A 23,018-nucleotide genomic window follows, 5' to 3' on the forward strand; every position below is an offset into this window, starting at 1 on the left:
GATTTTTTGCATATGTATTAAAACTCAAAAACTGTATTCAGACCCTTTGCTATGAGACTCGAAATTGAGCTTAGGTGCATCCTGTTTCCATTAATCATCATTGAGATGCTTCTACAACGTGATTGGTGTGCACCTGTGGTAACTTCCATTGATTGGACATGGTTTTTACTCTGACATGGACTGTCAACTGTGGGACCTTATATAGACAGGCGTGTGCCTTTCCAAATCAAGTCAATTCTTAAATGGAAGAAGTTTGGAAGGGTTCTGAATACTTTCCTAAGGCACTGTAGAGTCCATGCCCCAACGAATTGAGATTGTTCTGATGGCAAAAGGGGGTGCAACTCAACATTAGGAAGGTGTTCCTAATGTTTTGTACACTCTGAGTAAATTTACAGTATATTCCGGACTCTGGTTCGTAAGCTAATTTCCTGCAATTCTATCCATTTTGCGATGGGGTTTTGTACTGTCTATTTAAACACTGTATTCTCGACATAGCTCATTCTAATATTACTACTGCACATTGCATTTTATTTGCTGTTTATTCACACCGCATATTTATTTATATAATGGCTTCTTGACATAGCTCACTAATAGATCTATTGATGCACACATCATTCATAGAATATCTTGTGTAAATTCTTTTGGTGTATATACACAGATTGCATTTTTTTATTATTGTTACATTGCTATTTGGGTTGTTAAATTGGATTCATTCCAACACTTCTTATAAACATTTGGGGGGGATTATTCGTGCTGTTTGACTTTATACAGCATTGTTAGGAGCTAGTAACATAAGCATTTTGCTGCACACGTTTGCTATAACATCTGCTAAACTGTGTAGGCTACCAATAAACTTTTATTTATTTCCACAACAAAGAGTGTAGAAGAAGGCTCAACTTCTTTGCTGTTTTCGTGACCTGGCTACCACGCTGTGAACAGCATGTAGTGAACCTTTGTACATGCGCAGATACTACGTGTGAATGTAAGAGAGCGAAGTCTTGCATCTAAATATATGCGTTACTGCTTGTGGCAACGTCATTTCAAGACTCAATTTGCAAAGTGGGACGATTGTTTATGAAAGACTGTTTTTATTACCCATTTCATAACACCTCCATAAAGACAATTTGTACAAGATACATCACATACTAAAGTGCACAAATACTGTACAACGAAATTACTTTAAATAAAATCACATTTGTAAAAATAAAATGAACTGGGGACATGTTTTAAAAACAACATTTGTCACAATGCATGTGCGTGTTCAGGTATGGGGTTGGGGGTGAGCTTGTGCAGCTTGCTTGGGAGCACGAAGCTTTGGCACCTTTAGATAAAAATTAATAAAGGGTGTTTAAAAGGTAAAGGGGAGCACTGAATTAAAAACAACAAATTATACGATTTTAATAAATACAGTCTTTTTAGGGGCTTGTGTAGAAGGCATAGTAGCCCATGCCTTTGGGGTTGTCTTTGTTGAACTCTTCCGCTGTGGTCAAGTCCTCACACTTGATGGTGGGCGAGTTCTCTGTGCTCGACCCACCAGGTGACATCCGGCGTCTCTTGCAGACCATGGAGTACACGCCCGAATCGTTAGAGTCCACAGATTTCAGCGAGTGGGAGGTCTCGATCCAGGTGGAGGCTGCGGTGCTCTCCTCGGGCAGCTTGTCTTTGCTAGCAGCCAGTTGGTCGTCTGTGAAGGCTGGGGGGCTGGGCCGAGGGGACCAGGGCAGGCCTGTGGTCATCTTTCTCTGGTAAGTGCTTCTGGTGCCCCAGCTGGCCGCCATTGAGGCGAAGGCCGAGTCGGGGTAGTAGCTGAGGGCGTGGGAGGTCTGGAGGGGCAGGGGCTTGATGCCGTAGGACAGCAAACTGCTGGCTGAGTAGTCCTGGTCGTAGGACAGGTCCAGCTTGTTGGAGCCTGACTGCTGGACCGGGGTGACGAACCAGCGCTGAGCCGAGCTGGCCCCGACGTCTTCGGCCTGGGGGGAGAGGAGACTGTTGGTCTGGGGCACAGCCCGCTCCCCGGTGTAGAAGCGGTTCTGGGGCAGGTTGTTGACAAACTGGTCCTGGAAGAAGGGCTGCATGGCATAGCGGGCACCTGGCACAATCTGGTGAGAGCGAGGGGAGGCTGTCGGGGAGGGAGTCAGTCTGTCACCCTCTGGTGCTGTATACATCCTGTGGAAGAGAGAGACAAAGGTCCAAGGATGAGTAATTTGCAAGAGAAAAACAAGTTCACACTTGACAGACTAAAAGTAGCAGAGCAGTAAAAAATGGTGACAAAACCGCATGCAAAATAGGATGCAAGGCATTGTCACTTACGAGTCATAGTTGTCTCTGAAGCCTTTAGCAAAGGGGTTGTGGTCGATTTTAAGCTGTGTGATCTGGAAAGGAGAGAAGATACATGTTCAAGCCATGGTCGGCAGAGTTGACAAAAACACATTTTATAGACACAGTCAATATAGAAACTTAAGAAAAATCTTAAGCAGATAAGATGTTTCTTATGTAGATAAGATGATGGTAGTGGGTATCTTACGTCTGTATTCTGGTAGGCAGTGACTGCGATGAACTGGTTCTCTGGGAAGGTAAAAGTCTGTGTCTTAGCCTCACTGCCTACGTCCTCCACTCCCTCTTCTGTGACCTCCACGATGTGGAGCCGAGGCTGGTATTTATGAAGAGACTGCAAGACAATCATCTACAAGAAAAAAAGTGTGAATTCAAAGTTAGTGCTTGGGGTTCTCATGGAATGCGTTAAAAACTGTTACTGTGGTTGGTTACTTGTCACATCACCAATTACATTTTGGAGACTCTTGCCAATAGCACTCTAAAAATGAAAGAAAACGATGGTTTTGGACTCATTTGGGATCTCTTATGCCTACTAAAACACCAAAGACAGCTTTTAAAAAGTAGCCCAAGACATTTGAGTCGCAATAAAAAAAAAAATGCTAAATTCTGGTGTAGGCCTCACCTGTGTGTTATTATTGTTTGCCCCTTTGTTGTTGGTCAGCTTCAGTTTGCCGAAGGAGATCTCTTGCCTCATCCAGTGAGCGCCAGTGTTTGGGGATTCAGGATGAACATACATCTTGTTACCTGTGATTGAATAAATGATGTGGGACATAAAACATACAAATATTAAGTACAATGCAGCACAAATGCAAAACACACATTGAAAGAATAGCACAGATATTTTCCATTTCTTGAACTTGAACTTCTCTTACATTTAAAAAAAAAAAAAAACTGCAATTTGTCAATTTACCAAGTAACTTGCAGTCAAACAATTGTTGAATCATGTGCTCAGGATTTCAACGTTAAAAGCAATCAGATGTGAAACTGTGGAGCTATTAGGCTAACATTTAAATATGATTAAATTGCAAAAAACATGCAAATGGAAGATTGACGTTTACAATTCAAATATTATTAAAACATTGGCAAGCCATTTTACATTATATGAAAATAAATGTAAAAAAATGACACATTACTGATAATGAATTATAATTTAATCTGTTTTCCATGAAAACTGAAAACAAACCAAGCACATTATGGACGAGTTCATGTTGCAAGGTTGTGCTCTTGATATGAATGCCATCAACTAACAATGTTTGAATGGTTGTCTTTTTCTTTTAAAATGGGGTTAATAAACCAACAAAAACAAAGAACACAGCATAAATAACCAGTTAATTGGGTGTAAATTGCAGGGAAATATCTAACGAAACGTTCCCGATCTAAATTTAATTTAATCCCCGTTAGTTTAAATGTGCTGCTTCTGTAGACTATATGGCTTGAGGCCTTATTTAGTTTCGAAATATGCCTCTAAATAAGTACATTAAAGGTGCATTTAATATTAGTCTCACCTTGCATGTTGTTGTCTGCTTTCCCACAAGTAACCCACTTTCCTCCTTGAAATCGCCAGTGATTTGGGTCGGCCAACACGACCTCAACAAACACGTTATAATGCGCCGTCAAGTTCAGTCCAGTGATGTTGAAACTGAGAAATGGAAACATCCGCCTGAAAGAAAAGAACAAATTCGATGGCACAATTATTGCAAATAAAATTTCAAGGGTGCACTCAAAACGAAAATTACAAGAGGGAGTCATTGCATTTCAGAAGATTCGTAAGGTTAAGTCATGGCATGCACTAATTAATACTTGACACTTTATTTTCATCACATAAAAATACAATAAAAAGGCTTTAAAACTTTGTATAACCTAAATTATTATTTAGAAATAAACAAGTAAATAACATTCAAATATGACACAACGAAATATAAACAACTATTGCAACATCAAAGAAGGTCGGATATTTATTAGGCTAACCATAATCAAACATTCATTTTAAAGTGTAGTGTCCCACCAAGTACAGAACATGGTTGTAATAAGCCACGGATACGTCACAGTAAAAATGGTCCCCAAAAAACACCCTAATCTGTGAGGTGCAACGCTTGTTGAGAGCTCTATGAACACGGTTATGCCTAACATTTTTAGAAGCATTAGACCAGAACCTTGATGCCATTTCGTCTAAATTTGAACATCAGTCATGAAGATTAAGCTATTTTGTTTTTAATGCCTCTGCTCACCTGCCCTGTTTCGTGATGATCATCTCGGTCTGGAATCGGTGAAACTTGAGCCACAGGGGCCGGTTGCAGAGATAAACTTGAGCCCTCGCTCCCGGTGTGGACCCCGGGAGAGCCATGGAACCAATACATGAACCCGTTCCCGGATAGGAGGGGTACAGGCATCCTGGACCCTGGCCGAACTGGTAGCTGCTGCCAAACTGACTCCGGCTAGTGCACACGGAGGACGAAAACCCCGTCGGTGGCAGGACCGATCCGTAATGAAGGGAGGAATACCTGGATCCATTTGACCCGCTGTACACTGTCCCCGTTTGTCCTGCGTATGGAAAGAGGGAACACGGGTTTGCCATATCGGAGCTCGTCTGAGAGGACGAGATGAAATATCTGTCAGAGCCAAGTTCATCTATGTTGTACCGCCGGCCAGTGGACAGGTCATCCTCACCGACCATCGGTGAGCCTTTTCTTCCGTCTGGGGTAGCTTTAGTCCCAGTGAAGGCGTCGCCCTCTCCCTCACCCATCATGGCGTTCCCCACTCCGCTCAAATATTTATTAGGACCGTTCCTTGGTTCGGATTCTGTCCGGTCAACTTGATATTCGATCTGCGATGGCCCCGGGCTATTGTTTGCACTATCTGATGATGTGAGGTTGTAAAAAGTCTTGGGTAAGTTGATGTTTGATGCGCTGGGAAGAATATTCTCTAGCTGCATTATTCTTGAAATAGCAAACACTACAGAATTAAAAGATCCCAAAATAGGCTACAATCGCAACCACCAAGACGCTACACCACTGCGCCCTGGTAGGAGTCCTCTGTGGCCGTCCCTGTTCTCCTCTGCTAACCAACGCTGACCTTCTCAGTTGCACCTACGGATTTACGCACACTATACGGTTATGATCTGCTCAAGAATTGTTCAAGTGCTCTTATATGATCGCCTTCTTTAAACACCCAACTCGTGGCAAGCGTCAGGGGAGGAGCTTTTGGGGGATCCATGTAATAAGCTACAACCCTTTCCATGCCCATTGGTTCAACTCACTGATTTAATTAAATTAGACATAGGCTATCATATTTGACATAACCATTTTAAATCCATTGCACATTTGCACGGACTTTGGGTAGCCTATTCCGTATGTTCTGACAACGACTTAGGCTATTCTACAGGCCCATGATGACATTGAATTCGCTAAATTGTTAGGCTATTCATGCGCAATGTTTGCAAATATTCTGGATAAAAGCAATTAGCCTATATGCAACGATGTTTTATGAACATTTTACAGTTTGTTGAAAGTTTGCCTGAAGGACTGGAAATCAACAGTTTCTTCCCAAAATATATTAAAGTAATTGGGAGATATCCACACAGAGTGGGTGAAAACACGGTTTGGTGATGAAATGTCAATTCCTTAAGTTATAAAATGCATTTGACCAATAATCATTCAGTGGGGTCTTTCTCTAACATATCATTAGCATTATATCCAACAATTCGGATTTCGTAACCTAATGCATCTGATAATAAGCACCAAGCTCTGTTGATACAGCAGTGGATTCTGTAACAACGTTTGAGGATTTTACATTTTGTGCTTGCTTCTTCAGTTATTTACGCGGGTCGCAAAAAGCAAAATTAGCATGACAAGATCTGAATTAAATGTAAAGGGATATGGAAATTAAAGGCTTGTATATGCTCAGTGCTTCGTTGACATTTCACAGAGATACGCTTGTTTTTGTGAGAAATCTTAGAAAATTAACAGGAATTTGGAATGAATATGAGAAACGTATACTAAGATATGAAAATACTTCATGTCATGTCTCAAAATCGATATCCATCTTGCCTCTATATTGTTTAATGTCCTGCGGATTCGAGAATAAAGATGATGAGTTCAGCAGGAAAGTGAGCCTGTCAGTTAGCCAGTAGCCTTCATTCTTGCACAGCTGAAGTGATGCAATTTTCCTGACTTTTTACCATATTTTTTTCTGTCAACATTGATTTTGTCACCAAGTGGCCATCCTACAAGGGTAAAAACTCCTATAACTTTTGATCGGATTATGCTAGAGACATCATGTTTGGACCATTTGTTTTCTTAGAGAACTATTTACATAATTAACATATTTTACGTATTGGTCACCCTACAAATCACGATTTTTTTGGGGGGGGATTGAAACTCACTTAGATTGAAAACTTTTTGGGAGTATTTTGTTACTTTACACATTCCTCGGGCCTACATTGTATGTAAGAAATTGAACATACCCTTTGCCAACAAACCTCATGCATTTAAAGCTCCAACATGTAACTTTTTGGGCAACCCAAACAAATTCTTATAGAAATGTAAGTTATAGGTCTGTCATACTGATTGAAAGCAAGTCTAAGAAGCGGTAGATCTGTTCTATGTGGGCTATTTCTATGTTTCCCGTTCTTAACTTTCGTTTTTGCTTCTTTTACTTTCGGTTTTGTACACCAGCCAGAAAATAGTTTACAATATTTGTTGTTATGGAAAATATATTTAAAGCGGTTTAGATTGTGCAATGATTCTCTACACTATACTTGCTTGTTGTGTCACATACACTAAAATTAGGTGTACTATTAGAATTATTAGAATTTAGCAACCTTTAATTAGACAATTCTTGTCAGAGTCATATCAATCCGCACGTGCTCTAAGCGTCCATGTATATCAACTCCTTATTGGTCGTTTTCTTTATTGAGAACTCTTCACATGTCAAATTGAATTGCCTGCTATCTCTCTTCGAATTCTACGAAAGTGTGCATGTTAAAATCAAATGGAATCAAATTATATGAAATTAAAATGTTACATAATAATAAAGAACTTCCCTTTACTTAGATCCTTATGCACGCCACATCTTCCAGTCCTCATATGTTCTTTCTGAAGTGACAGATTTGTATCAAGCAGCAAATATGTCAAGTGGCTCTGAGCCTGTTTACAGGAAACGGTGAAAAAAGTGAAAGTGTCACCTGTGAGGTCTGTGGTTTTCACAAAGGAAATAAATAATACATTTTTTAGATTAATTCGTTATTAATCTCATAAAAAACTACTCATAAAACATATATCATAAATTACCATCAATTGAGAGCAATTTAATAACCTATCATCAAAAGGGAAAATATCCTATAACAATCATGGCTATCAACCAAGCAAATAATATAAAGGCTAGGTCTACTTTTGGGAATGGTTTAATTGAATGGAAAGGCTAAATGATTACCCTAGATGTGATCAAATAGCCTAAACCTATATTTAAAGAAACTGATTTTTCTAGATTTGTTGTATTTGATTTTCATATGGATTTAATCCTAACTCTTAGATAAAAAAAATAATAACAACGTTTTCACTTAATGTAACATCTGATATGGTCCTCATAATCAAACGGTTATACGAAAGGGATATGCGGGTACAAATCCCACAGGGTTGCTGTTCTTCAAGAAAAGGAAAACTGCCAATTATTTTTCCGTCTGAGGTAACCGGTGATGTAGAACGAAAAGACAGCTCGGGAAAGAACCAAGGCGTTATCTAAACTCCTTATTCAGGCACGCGCCGACCGGTGAAACCAAAGCACGACGAGGACAATGTACGGAGAGGGTTGGCAGTGACAGTCTACTTGCCACAAGAAGGAAATACAGAACACTGCCACTTCGCGTTGACACAGATGAAGCCCATTGGCCACTTATGCCACTTTTGCACATTCTAAATTTGACCCTAAAGTAGCTTTTACATTTGTCATTTTTATTTGAGGATTTGATAAAGATAACATAAACAACGCTGTGTTTAAGTAGACACTATGTCGAATAGGTTAAAATAGGTTGATATTAGGCTATTACATAAACATACACAAATAAAAGGGGTAGGAATTATTTCCCTATTATGAAAATTGTCCCCAAAACTAAAACTAACATCCCCCAGAAAAATATATAGGCATACAAAGCAACTGGATTATGTTCACTGTGAAGTATTGTAGAGATGTGAGAATATAGAGCCGGGGAGCAGCAGCAACCTTGTTTCACAGTGGAATCATCTGGGACAGCGCTCTCTAGTGATTGTGCAGAGCAAACAGAAATAGCATCAGGCTACTATAAATGCAATGATGAAGTTGGACAGTACCATTTATCTAACGGTTACGTCCCATTTCAGACATTTACTGCGATGCAGTAGCAGTGCGTTGGTAAAATTACTGTAGTAGCCAAGCCAGGAAAACCCACATATTACAACCAGTAACACTTCGTTTTAAGGGGGTCCTTATTACAGTGTAATTACATATGTAATTATACTGTAATAAGTTTTGTAATTAATTGTAATAATTCATAGTTACATTGTACTAACAACATGTAACTAGTGGTAATTGCAGTCTGTAATTACAGAGGTGTAACAACGAATTGCTTGCTACCATGCTTATTACAAAGGTTCAGCTTTTGTTTGAAGTGCATGGAAGCTTATAAGAGCAAGGGCAAAAACAGAGGTTTACATCATTTTGAGCCTATAAACTTGGTTGAATAATGGTTTATAAATGCATACATTAACATTCTCACGTTTGGATGGGATCCATTGGTGCACTTATTTATTTATCCTACGAATTAAGCATCACATTAAGATATGCCCATCTAAGCAACGCACTCAAAATAATGGTGACCTCAAATGTGCCCACGATTTGTGTTGACACCGACTCATAGTGATAGTGCGCAAAGAACCGGGTTGTGTGCAAAATCCAGACATAAGGGAGACAAAACGTCTACACAATAGAGATACGGTAGGTTTTCCATGCAATTTGTTTTGCTTTTTGGAGAAAAAAAAAAATTGTGCTGGTACATTTAGCATAGGTAGTTAGCTACCTAGCGTTTGCCAGTTAGCTAGCCTAGTGTTAGCTAGCAAGCTAACGATAGCTTGCTAGCTAGCCAACTACCTATGCTAAATCATAGCTAGCAAAAATTAGCTGCTGTTTTTGGTAGGGCTTGTTGGAAATGGTCTTGTGGGAAATGGTGCTTGCAAACACTAATGAACTAGCTGTTTATATTGAAAAGGAACTACTCATAGGTGTGTTGACTCAAGTAGATAGCGAGGCAGCTAATGTTAACATGCTGGGTGTGTCTCACGTAATACCCTTGGATAACATACGGATACCCTGAGAACAAGGTTCAGGGAAGAAAAGACCATCGTGCCCAGTTAGCTACCTTTTAGACAGATTTAGGTAGCTAGCTAGCTAACTTAGTTAATTAACATATACAGAATATACTTTCCATGCTATGAGAGCTAACGTTAGCCAGCTAGCCTCTCTAGGGTCGGCGGGACGAAATCGTCCCACCTACTCAACAGCCAGTTGAATCCCGTGGCGCGTTATTCAAATACCTTAGAAATGCTATTACTTCAATTTCTCAAACATATGACTATTTTACACCATTTTAAAGACAAGACTCTCATTAATCTAACCACACTGTCCGATTTCAAAAAGGCTTTACAACGAAAGCAAAACATTAGATTATGTCAGCAGAGTACCCAGCCAGAAATAATCAGACACCCATTTTTCAAGCTAGCATATAATGTCACATAAACCCAAACCACAGCTAAATGCAGCACTAACCTTTGATGATCTTCATCAGATGACAACCCTAGGACATTATGTAATACAATACATGCATGTTTTGTTCAATCAAGTTCATATTTATATCAAAAACCAGCTTTTTACATTAGCATGTGACGTTCAGAACAAGCATACCCACCGCAAACTTCCGGGGGAATTTACTAAATTACTCATGATAAACGTTCACAAAAAACATAACAATTATTTTAAGAATTATAGATACAGAACTCCTCTATGCACTCGCTATGTCCGATTTTAAAATAGCTTTTCGGTGAAAGCACATTTTGCAATATTCTAAGTAGATAGCCCGGCATCACAGGGCTAGCTATTTAGACACCCACCAAGTTTAGCCCTGACCAAAGTCAGATTTACTATAAGAAAAATGTTATTAGCTTTGCTGTTCTTCGTCAGAATGCACTCCCAGGACTTCTACTTCAATAACAAATGTTGGTTTGGTTCAAAATAATCCATAGTTATGTTCAAATATCCTCTGTTTTGTTCGTGCGTTCAAGACACTATCCGAATGGTAAAGAAGGGTTACGCGCACGACGCATTTCGTGACAAAAAATGTCTAAATATTCCATTACCGTACTTCGAAGCATGTCAACCACTGTTTAAAATCTATTTTTATGCCATTTTTCTCGTAAAAAAGCGATAATATTCCGACCGGGAAAGCGTGTTTACATACAAAGAGAGAGAAAATAAAACATGGGGTCGACTCGTGCACGAGCCTCAGTCTGATGGTACTCTGACCGGCCACTATCCAAATGCGCTAATGTTTTTCAGCCAGAGGCTGGAATTACATCATTCAGCTTTTTCCCGGGTTCTGAGAGCCTATGGGAGCCGTAGGAAGTGTCACATTACAGCAAAGATCCTCAGTTTTCAATAAACAGAGCCAAGAAGAACAAGAACTTGTCAGACAGGCCACTTCCTGTAAGGAATCTTCTCAGGTTTTTGCCTGCCATATGAGTTCTGTTATACTCACAGACACCATTCAAACAGTTTTAGAAACTTTAGGGTGTTTTCTATCCAAAGCCAATAATTATATGCATATTCTAGTTACTGGGCAGGAGTAGTAACCAGATTAAACCGGGTATGTTTTTTATCCGGCCGTGCAAATACAGGCTAGCTACCTACATCTTGCAAATGGCTACCTAGCTGGGCTCAATGGTCTTCTCTTCCCTGAACCTTGTTCTCAGGGTATCCGTACGGTATGAAATGGTATTACGCGAGACACACTCAGCATGTTAACGTTAGCTACTTAGTTATCTACTTTTGTCAACACACCTATGAGTAATTCCTTCAATGTAAACAGCTAGTTCATTACTGTTAGCAAGCACAACATCTCCCAGAAGCGTTCAAATGAATGGCCAGGCTGTTAGGATGGTAAGGTACTTTTATAAGTACACATTCATTGCAAGTAAGTACCTTTCAAGATACACTTAATTTTAACTAGCTAAATCCTGTGTAAAACCTAGTAATTACATTGTACTTTTGCAGATAGTACATGTACTCTGTGGTGTACAAGTGGGTTTATCCTCCCACCTGGATGGCAAGGAGGTTCAGGTTGTTGTAATGGGCAACATACACATAAATTATTTTTAAAATTATAATCTGGGATCACACTCGGATGGTAGAACTCAGTCTGTAAGGTTGACCTATAGTACCAGTCCAAAGTTTGGACACACATACTCATTCCAGGGTTTTTCTGTATTTTTTACTATTTTCTACAATGAAAAATAATAGGGAAGACAACATAACTGGGAAATAACACATGGAATTATGTAGTAACCCAAAAAATGTTAAACAAACAAAATATATTTTATATTTGAGATTCTTCAAAATAGCCACCCTTTGCCTTGCTGACAGCTTTGCTAATGATAAAACTGGCTCTCATGAGGACCACCACATGAAAGGAAGACCCAGAGTTACCTCTGCTGTATAAGATATACCTCGACCTCTGAGGATAAGTTCATTAGAGTTACTCAGATATTGCAGCCCAAATAAATGCTTCACAGAGGTTAAGTAACAGACACATCTCAACATCAACTGATCAGAGGAGACTGCATGAATAAGGCATTCATGGTCGAATTGATGCAATGGACCACTACTAAAGTACTCCAATAAGAAGAAGAGACTTGCTTATGCCAAAAAACACGAGCAATGGACATAAGACAGGTTGAAATCTGTCTTTTGGTCTGATGAGTCCAAATTTTAGATTTTTGGTTTTAACCGCCATGTCTATGGGAGACGCAGAATAGGTGAACGGATTATCTCTGCATGTGTGGTTCCCACTGTGAAGCATGGAGGAGGTGTGATGGTGTGGGGGTGTTTTGCCTGTGACACTGTCTGTGATTTATTTAGAATTCAAGGCACACTTAACCAGCATGGCTACTACAGCATTCTGCAGCGATACGCCATCCCATCTGGTTTGCGCTTAGTGGGAATATCATTTGTTTTTTCAACAGGACAATGACCATCACACTTCCAGGCTGTGTAAGGGCTATTTGACCAAGAAGGAGAATGATGGAGTGCTGAATTAGATGACCTGGCCTCTACAATTACCCGACCTCATCCCAATTGAGATGGTTTGGGATGAGTTGGACCGCAGAAAGGAAAAGCAGCCAACAAGTGCTCAGCACATGTGAGAACTCCTTTGAGACTGTTGGAAAAGCATTCCAGGTGAAGCTGGTTGAGAGAATGCCAAGAGTGTGCAATGCTGTCATCAAGGCAAAGGGTGGCTACTTTGAAGAATCTAAAATATATTTTGATTTGTTTAACAGTTTTTGGTTACTACATGATTCCAGATATGTTATTTCATAGTTTTGATGTCTTCAATATTATTCTACAATGTAGAAAATAGTGAAAATAAAGAAATATCCTTGAGTGAGTAGGTGTGTCCTAACTTTTGTCTGGTACTCTATATATTTTTATACGCGCTGGCTTTACTCACTATTGAATTCAATGCTACGAGTGGCTACAATGTCATACTGTACCTTCTTTGGCCAGACAGAATCAGATACATGGGTTACACATACTGAGACAAAGGGGCGTGTTTTTCCCGCTCTGATGCTTTCTGGGGTGAGATACATTCAAACACTTGCGAGCTGAAGGAAAATTATGAAACACAGAGATGAAAGCTATTTTAATGTTTTTTTTTATTTAAAAAAAAGTTCAACGTTTTGGGAAAGCCTGGCTTCCCTTGGCATCCACTGGCATCCACTGCTGCAATGATGACTAAAATTACACCTAAAACATCTGACGAAAGCTTTTGTCAGAGGGTACCGTGTCTCTCATCCAAGATGGGGGAGGGAAGATAAATTCCAATAGGTGCAGGATTTATTGAATAAAGGTGCAGAGAGTAATCATTGATGACTGCATTCATGTGATCCAAACATAATAAAATATTTTTCAAGAAAATACATTTTGGCTCAGTATCACATTGTAGCAGAACCGATTTGGCTTGAGTCGGCCCAAACGCGTAGCCTACCATACACGTCTGTTCCCCACCTTCCAAACCGAAATGGCTAAAACCAAATACCCTCTGTGTCAGGACACCTGCACCAGTGGAATATAATATCCCCATATACAATGCCTGGAGAAAGTATTCACACCCCTTGACTTTTTCCAAATGTTGTTGTGTTAGTCTGAATACATTTTTTATTAAATTAAGATTTGGTTGGCCTACTGTCACGTCCTGACCAGTAAAAGGGGTTGTTTGTTATTGTAGTTTGGTCAGGGCGTGGCAGGGGGTGTTTGTTTAGTGTGTTTCGTTTTTTGGGGGGGGTAATGTTCTATGTTAGTCTATTTCTATGTCTGTGTCTAGTTATTCTATTTCTATGCTTAGTTTATTGGGTTGACCTTCAATTGGAGGCAGCTGTTCCTCGTTGCCTCTAATTGAAGGTCCTATTTAATAGGGGTGTTTTTCATTGGGATTTGTGGGTAGTTGTTCCGTATGTAAGCTGTGTGCCTTACAGGACTGTTTCTCGTCGTTGTTTTTGTTTATGTGTTTATTTTGGTTTTCTTCTAAATAAAGAAGATGAGCATACACATTCCCGCTGCGCCTTGGTCCCATCCTTACGACGAACGTGACAGAACTACCCACCACCAACGGACCAAGCAGCGGAGGAAGGAGCAGCAGAGGAGCTCTTTGGATTCATGGACATGGGAGGAGATATTGGACGGAAAGGGATCCTACACATGGGAGTAGATCCAGGCTGGAAGGGATCGCCTCCCATGGAGGAAGCCAGGAGAGCGGAGGCAGCAGGAGATTGGAGAGGACACGGCTGGCAAGGAAACCCGAGAGGCACCCCCAAGAAATGTTGGGAAGTCTCAAGGTTTTGGTCGCCTGAGGTAGAGTATCTCATTATGAGCTGTAGACCACACTATTTACCAAGAGAGTTTTCATCTATATTTTTCGTAGCTGTCTACATACCACCTTTACTCCACACACAGAGACATGTACAAAGCTCTCCCTCGCCCTCCATTTGGCAAATCTGACCATAATCTATCCTCCTGATTCCTGCTTACAAGCAAATACTAAAGCAGGAAGAACCAGTGACTCGGCCAATAAGAAAGTGGTCAGATGAAGCAGATGCTAAGCTACAGGACTGTTTTGCTAGCACAGACTGGAATATGTTCTGGGATTCTTCCAATTGCATTGAGGAGTACACCACATCAGTCACTGGCTTCATCAATAAGTGCATCGATGATGTCGTCCCCACAGTGACCGTACGTACATACTAGAGGTTGACCGATTAATCAGAATTAATTAGGGCCGGTTTCAAGTTTTCATCAAGTTTTCATTACAAATCGGTAATCGGCATTTTTGGACACCGATTATTGCCGATTACATTGCACTCCACAAGGAGACTGTGTGGCAGGCTGACAACCTGTTACGCAAGTGCAGCAAGGAGCCAAGGTAAGTTGCTAGCTAGCAATAAACTTATCTTATAAAAAACAATCAATCTTAACATAATTACTAGTTAACTACACATGGTTGATGATCTTACTAGTTTATCTAGCTTGTCCTGCGTTGCATATAATCAATGCGGTGCCTGCTAATTTATCATCGAATCACAGCCTACTTCGCCAAACGGGTGATGATTTAACAAGCGCATTCGCAAAAAAAGCACTGTTGTTGCACCAATGTGTACCTAACCATAAACATCAATGCCTTTCTTTAAAATCAATACACAAGTATATATTTTTAAACCTGCATATTTAGTTAATATTGCCTGCTAACATGAATTTCTTTTAAGTAGGGAAATTGTGTCACTTCTCTTGCGTTCTGTGCAAGCAGAGTCAGGGTATATGCAGCAGTTTGGGCTGCCTGGCTCATTGCGAACTGTGTGAAGACCATTTCTTCCTAACAAAGACTGTAATTAATTTGCCAGAATTGTACATAATTATGACATAACATTGAAGGTTGTGCAATGTAACAGCAATATTTAGACTTAGGTATGCCACCCGTTAGATGAAATACGGAACGGTTCCATATTTCACTGAAAGAATAAACTTTTTGTTTTCGAAGTGATAGTTTCTGGATTTTAACCATATTAATGACCTAAGGCTCGTATTTCTGTGGGTTATTATATTATAGTTAAGTCTATGATTTGATATTTGATAGAGCAGTTTGACTAAGCGGTGGTAGGCAGCAGCAGGTTCGTAAGCATTCATTCAAACAGCACTTTCCTGCATTTAACCAGCAGCGCTTTGCTGTGCTTCAAGCATTGCGCTGTTTATGACTTCAAGCCTATCAACTCCAGAGATTAGGCTGGCAATACTATAGTGCCTATAAGAACATCCAATAGTCAAAGGTATATGAAATACAAATGGTATAGAAAGAAATAGTCCTATAATTCCTATAATCCAAGATGGCATAGCAGTCAGACGTCCTTTGTCCTCGTCTTGTCGTGTCCCGTGTATATATACTGCTCAAAAAAATAAAGGGAACACTTAAACAACACAATGTAACTCCAAGTCAATCACACTTCTATGAAATCAAACTGTCCACTTAGGAAGCAACACTGATTGACAATAAATTTCACATGCTGTTGTGCAAATGGAATAGACAACAGGTGGAAATTATAGGCAATTAGCAAGACACCCCCAATAAAGGAGTGGTTCTGCAGGTGGGGACCACAGACCACTTCTCAGTTCCTATGCTTCCTGGCTGATGTTTTGGTCACTTTTGAATGCTGGCGGTGCTTTCACTCTAGTGGTAGCATGAGACGGAGTCTACAACCCACACAAGTGGCTCAGGTAGTGCAGCTCATCCAGGATGGCACATCAATGCGAGCTGTGGCAAGAAGGTTTGCTGTGTCTGTCAGCGTAGTGTCCAGAGCATGGAGGCGCTACCAGGAGACAGGCCAGTACATCAGGAGACGTGGAGGAGGCCGTAGGAGGGCAACAACCCAGCAGCAGGACCGCTACCTCCGCCTTTGTGCAAGGAGGAGCAGGAGGAGCACTGCCAGAGCCCTGCAAAATGACCTCCAGCAGGCCACAAATGTGCATGTGTCTGCTCAAACGGTCAGAAACAGACTCCATGAGGGTGGTATGAGGGCCCGACGTCCACAGGTGGGGGTTGTGCTTACAGCCCAACACCGTGCAGGACGTTTGGCATTTGCCAGAGAACACCAAGATTGGCAAATTCGCCACTGGCGCCCTGTGCTCTTCACAGATGAAAGCAGGTTCACACTGAGCACATGTGACAGACGTGACAGAGTCTGGAGACGCCGTGGAGAACGTTCTGCTGCCTGCAACATCCTCCAGCATGACCGGTTTGGCGGTGGGTCAGTCATGGTGTGGGGTGGCATTTCTTTGGGGGGCCGCACAGCCCTCCATGTGCTCGCCAGAGGTAGCCTGACTGCCATTAGGTACCGAGATGAGATCCTCAGACCCCTTGTGAGACCATATGCTGGTGCGGTTGGGTTCCTCCTAATGCAAGACAATGCTAGACCTCATGTGGCTGGAGTGTGTCAGCAGTTCCTGCAAGAGGAAGGCATTGATGCTATGGACTGGCCCGCCCGTTCCCCAGACCTGAATATAATTGAGCACATCTGGGACATCATGTCTCGCTCCATCCACCAACGCCACGTTGCACCACAGACTGTCCAGGAGTTGGCGGATGCTTTAGTCCAGGTCTGGGAGGAGATCCCTCAGGAGACCATCCGCCACCTCATCAGGAGCATGCCCAGGCGTTGTAGGGAGGTCATACAGGCACGTGGAGGCCACACACACTACTGAGCCTCATTTTGACTTGTTTTAAGGACATTACATCAAAGTTGGATCAGCCTGTAGTGTGGTTTTCCACTTTAATTTTGAGTGTGACTCCAAATCCAGACCTCCATGGGTTGATAAATTGGATTTCCATTGATTATTTTTGTGTGATTTTGTTGTCAGCACATTCAACTATGTAAAGAAAAAATTATTTAATAAGATTGTTTCATTCATTCAGATCTAGGATGTGTTATTTTAGTGTTGCCTTTATTTTTTTGAGCAGTGTATATTTACATATTTTCTTCGCATATCTTTTTCTATATTTTTTTTCTTCTAAAAACTCAACTTCAAAACACTTACCTCAAGTCTGAAATCCACAACAGAAGTTAGCCAGAAATTAGTCAGTTCACTAGCTAATGTTAGAATTCAGCTAACCACGGTTGGCGGTCATCAGCTATCCCTTAGCTTGAAAAGCTATCGCCAGTTTTGTACAACGCGACTCAGACCAGAGCATACCGGACCTATTTTCTCTCCATATCCCCAGATTTCTACAGCAAGTTCTGGACATTTACACCTGAATCTTGCAGCTAGCTAGCTGCTATCCGAGTGACTGTTGGCTAACGTCGGTCCCGGAGCTAACATCAATTATTCCGGAGCTAGCCAGCTGAAGAGTTCCATCAGCCACTCCTGGGCTACAATCACCTATCCGGACCCGTTTTACTGCCGATGCTGAGCCCCATCGGGCCTTCACGACTGGACTACCGACGTTATCTGCCCGAGGGAGTTATCCAACTGGCACCTCCGTCGCGACGTAACCTGAACGCCCATCTGCGGCCAGCTAATCGGTAGCTGTCTTATCGGCTCCTATCTGAATAGGTCTATCGGACAATTTTCTTGGGCCACTATAACTATAACTATTTTGCCAATTGGATTGGTCCCCTCTACAACACGGAACCCCACTAATCTACCGACGGAAACGCACGAGGTGGCTAATAACAGACCATCTTCTGCCAACTTTCTTTTTTTTGGACCGCAACCGACCTCACTACTCACTGGACCCTTTTGATCACTTGGCTAAGCATGCCTCTCCTTAATGTCAATATGCCTTGTCCATTGCTGTTCTGGTTAGTGTTTATTGGCTTATTTCACTGTAGAGCCTCTAGCCCTGCTCATTATACCTTATCCAACCTTTCAGTTCCACCACCCACACATGCGATGACATCACCTGGTTTCAATGATGTTTCAAGAGACAATATCTCTCTCACCATTACTCAATGCCTAGGTTTACCTCCACTGTATTCACATCCTACCATACTTTGTCTGAACATTATACCTTGAAGCTATTTTATCGCCCCCAGAAACCTGCTCCTTTTACTCTGTTCCGGACGTCCTAGACGACCAATTCTCATAGCTTCTAGCCGTACCCTTATCCTACTCCTCCTCTGTTCCTCTGGCGATGTAGAGGTGATCCAGGCCCTGCAGTGCCTAGCTCCACTCCTATTCCCCAGGCGCTCTCTTTTGATGACTTCTGTAACCGTAATAGCCTTGGATTCATGCATGTTAACATTAGAAGCCTCCTCCTTAAGTTTGTTTTATTCACTGCTTTAGCACACTCTGCCAACTCGGATGTCCTAGCCGTGTCTGAATCCTGGCTTAGGAAGACCACCAAAAACTCTGAAATCTCCATCCCTAACTACAACATTTTCAGACAAGATAGAACGGCCAAAGGGGGCGGTGTTGCAATCTACTGTAGAGATAGCCTGCAGAGTTCTGTCCTACTATCCAGGTCTGTACCCAAACAATTTCAACTTCTACTTTTAAAAATCCACCTCTCTAAAAACAAGTCTCTCACCGTTATCGCCTGCTATAGACCACTCTCTGCCCCCAGCTGTGCTCTGGACACCATATGTGAACTGATTGCCCCCCCCATCTATCTTCAGAGCTCGTGCTGCTAGGTGACCTAAACTGGGACATGCTTAACACCCCAGCCATCCTACAATCTAAGCTTGATGCCCTCAATCTCACACAAATTATCAATGAACCTACCAGGTACCACCCCAAAGCCGTAAACACGGGCACCCTCATAGATGTCATCCTAACCAACTTGCCCTCTAAATACACCTCTGCTGTTTTCAACCAAGATCTCAGCGATCACTGCCTCATTGCCTGCATCTGTAATGGGTCAGCGGTCAAATGACCTCCACTCATCACTGTCAAACTCTCCCTGAAACACTTCAGCGAGCAGGCCTTTCTAATCGACCTGGCCCGGGTATCCTGGAAGGATATTGACCTCATTCCTTCAGTAGAGGATGCCTGGTTATTTAAAAAAATGCCTTCCTCACCATCTTAAATAAGCATGCCCCATTCAAGACATTTAGAACCAGGAACAGATATAGCCCTTGGTTCTCTGTAGACCTGACTGCCCTTAACCAACACAAAAACATCCTGTGGCATTCTGCATTAGCATCGAACAGCCCCCGTGATATGCAACTTTTCAGGGAAGTTAGAAACCAATATACACAGGCAGTTAGAAAAGCCAAGGCTAGCTTTTTCAAGCAGAAATTTGCTTCCTGCAACACAAACTCAAAAAAGTTCTGGGACACTGTAAAGTCCTTGGATAATAATAGCACCTCCTCCCAGCTGCCCACTGCACTGAGGATAGGAAACTCTGTCACCACCGATAAATCCACTATAATTGAGAATTTCGATAAGCATTTTTCTACGGCTGGCCATGCTTTCCACCTGGCTACCCCTACCCCGGTCAACAGCACTGCACCCCCCACAGCAACTCGCCCAAGCCTTCCCCATTTCCCCTTCTCCCAAATCCAGTCAGCTGACGTTCTGAAAGAGCTGCAAAATCTGGACCCCTACAAATCAGCCGGGCTAGACAATCTGGACCCTTTCTTTCTAAAATGATCTGCCGAAATTGTTGCAACCCCTATTACTAGCCTGTTCAACCTCTCATGTCGTCTGAGATTCCCAAAGATTGGAAAGCAGCTGCAGTCATCCCCCTCTTCAAAGGGGGGGACACTCTTGACCCAAACTGCTACAGACCTATATCTATCCTACCCTGCCTCTTTAAAGTCTTCGAAAGCCAAGTCAAAGAAACAGATTACCGACCATTTCGAATCCCACCGCACATTCTCCGCTATGCAATCTGGTTTCAGAGCTGGTCATGGGTGCACCTCAGCCACGCTCAAGGTCCTAAACGATATCTTAACCGCCATCGATAAGAAACAATACTGTGCAGCCGTATTCATTGACCTGGCCAAGGCTTTCGACTCTGTCAATCACCACATCCTCATCGGCAGACTCAACAGCCTTGGTTTGTCAAGTGATTGCCTCGCCTGGTTCACCAACTACTTCTCTGATAGAGTTCAGTGTGTCAAATCGGAGGGCCTGTTGTCCAGACCTCTGGCAGTCTCTATGGGGGTGCCACAGGGTTCAATTCTTGGGCCGACTCTTTTCTCTGTATACATCAATGATGTCGCTCTTGCTGCTGGTGAGTCTCTGATCCACCTCTACGCAGACGACACCATTCTGTATACTTCTGTCCCTTCTTTGGACACTGTGTTAACTACCCTCCAGACGAGCTTCAATGCCATACAACTCTCCTTCCGAGGCCTCCAACTGCTCTTAAATACAAGTAAAACTAAGCGCATGCTCTTCAACCGATCGCTGCCTGCACCTGCCCGCCCGTCCAGCATCACTTCTCTGGACGGTTCTGACTTAGAATATGTGGGCAACTACAAATACCTAGGTGTCTGGTTAGACTATAAACTCTCCTTCCAGACTCACATCAAACATCTCCAATCCAAAGTTAAATCTAGAATTGGCTTCCTATTTCGCAACAAAGCATCTTTCACTCATGCTGCCAAACATACCCTCGTAAAACTGACCATCCTACCGATCCTCGACTTTGGCGATGTCATTTACAAAATAGCCTCTAATACCCTACTCAATAAATTGGATGCAGTCTATCACAGTGCCATCCGTTTTGTCACCAAAGCCCCATATACTACCCACCACTGCGACCTGTACGCTCTCGTTGGCTGGCCCTCGCTTCATACTCGTCACCAAACCCACTGGCTCCAGGTCATCTACAAGACCCTGCTAGGTAAAGTTCCCCCTTATCTCAGCTCGCTGGTCACCATAGCAGCACCCACCTGTAGCACGCGCTCCAGCAGGTATATCTCTCTGGTCACCCCCAAAGCCAATTCCTTCTTCGGCCGCCTCTCCTTCCAGTTCTCTGCTGCCAATGACTGGAACGAACTACAAAAATCTCTAAAACTGGAAACACTTATCTCCCTCACTAGCTTTAAGCACCAGCTGTCAGAGCAGCTCACAGATTACTGCACCTGTACATAGCCCATCTATAATTTAGCCCAAACAACTACCACTTCCCCCTCTGGATTTATTTATTTATTTTGCTCCTTTGCACCCCATTATTTCTATTTCAACTTTGCACTTTCTTCCACTGAAAATCTACCATTCCAGTGTTTTACTTGCTATATTGTATTTACTTCGCCACCATGGCCTTTTTGATTTTCCCTCCCTTATCTCGCCTCATTTGCTCACTTTGTGTATAGACTTATTTTTCTACAATATTATTGACTGTATGTTTGTTTTACTCCATGTGTAACTCTGTGTTGTTGTATGTGTCAAACTGCTTGCTTTATCTTGGCCAGGTCGCAATTGTAAATGACAACTTGTTCTCAACTTGCTTACCTGGTTAAATAAAGGTGAAATAAAAATAAATAAATAAATAAATAAATAATAACTACAACCTAAAACTTCTTACCTGGGAATATTGAAGACTCATGTTTAAAGGAACCACCAGCTTTCATATGTTCTCATGTTCTGAGCAAGGAACTTAAACGTTAGCTTCTTTACATGGCAAATATTGCACTTTTACTTTCTTCTCCAACACTTTGTTCTTCCATTATTTATACCAAATTGAACATGTTTCATAATTTATTTGAAGCTTAATTGATTTTATTGAGGTATTATATTAAGTTAAAATAAAAGTGTTTTATATATATATATATATATATATATATATATATATGATATATATATAAAACACTTTTATTTTAACTTAATATAATACCTCAATAAAATCAATTAAGCTTCAAATAAATTATATATATATATAAATCGGCCGATTAATCGGTGCCCGGGTTTTTGAGGCCCAATAATCGGTATCATTATCGGCGTTGAAAAATCATAATCGGTCGACATTTAGTACATACCCCAACCAGAAGCCATGGATTACAGGCAACATTCGCACTGAGCTAAAGGGTAGAGCTGCTGCTTTCAAGGAGCGGGACTCTAACCCAGAAGCTTATAAGAAATCCCACTATGCCCTCCAACGAACCATCAAACAGGCAACGCGTCAATACAGGACTAAGATTGAATCGTACTACACCGGCTCCGACACTCGTCAGATGTGGCAGGGCTTGCAAACTATTACAGGCTACAAAGGGAAGCACAGCCTTGAGCTGCCCAGTGACACCAGCCTACCAGATGAGCTAAATTACTTTTATGCTCGCTTTGAGGCAAGTAACACTGAAGCATGCATGCATCAGAGCATCAGCTGTTCTGGATGACTGTGTGATCACGCTCTCCGTAGTCGTTGTGAGGTAGACCTTTAAACAGGTCAACATTCA

General features: G+C 41.8%; 1 protein-coding gene across 2 annotated transcripts; it reads right to left on the reverse strand.

Moving 5' to 3' along the window:
* Positions 1 to 1,063: 1,063 nt before the first annotated feature.
* Positions 1,064 to 7,446, reverse strand: LOC106588197 (eomesodermin). 2 transcript variants are annotated; one of them, XM_045709204.1, is made up of 7 exons: positions 5,002 to 7,442; positions 4,563 to 4,875; positions 3,840 to 3,994; positions 2,957 to 3,078; positions 2,525 to 2,683; positions 2,311 to 2,372; positions 1,064 to 2,166 (listed from the first exon to the last, which is right to left on the reverse strand). In XM_045709204.1, the coding sequence occupies exons 1-7, from the start codon at positions 5,264 to 5,266 to the stop codon at positions 1,416 to 1,418; spliced, it is 1,827 nt and encodes a 608-aa protein (XP_045565160.1). In that variant the 5' UTR covers positions 5,267 to 7,442; the 3' UTR covers positions 1,064 to 1,415. The 2 variants fall into 2 exon arrangements, with proteins under 2 accessions (XP_045565160.1, XP_014032429.1); XM_014176954.2 differs by having other exon boundaries at positions 4,563 to 7,446.
* Positions 7,447 to 23,018: the final 15,572 nt, after the last annotated feature.

Source organism: Salmo salar, chromosome ssa27 (genome assembly GCF_905237065.1).
Source record: "Salmo salar chromosome ssa27, Ssal_v3.1, whole genome shotgun sequence".
In the NCBI taxonomy this organism is placed as follows: Eukaryota; Metazoa; Chordata; class Actinopteri; order Salmoniformes; family Salmonidae; genus Salmo; species Salmo salar.

Bases quoted from the DNA above. Each gene is read 5' to 3' on its own strand.
- LOC106588197 (XM_014176954.2), bottom strand. From the start codon at position 5,266: ATGCAGCTAGAGAATATTCTTCCCAGCGCATCAAACATCAACTTACCC. The intron at 3,995-4,562 runs GTGAGCAGAGGC...CTTTTCTTTCAG, and splicing joins ATCATCACGAAACAGGGCAG to GCGGATGTTTCCATTTCTCA. The intron at 2,684-2,956 runs GTGAGGCCTACA...TTTTTCTTGTAG, and splicing joins CAAACAATAATAACACACAG to ATGATTGTCTTGCAGTCTCT.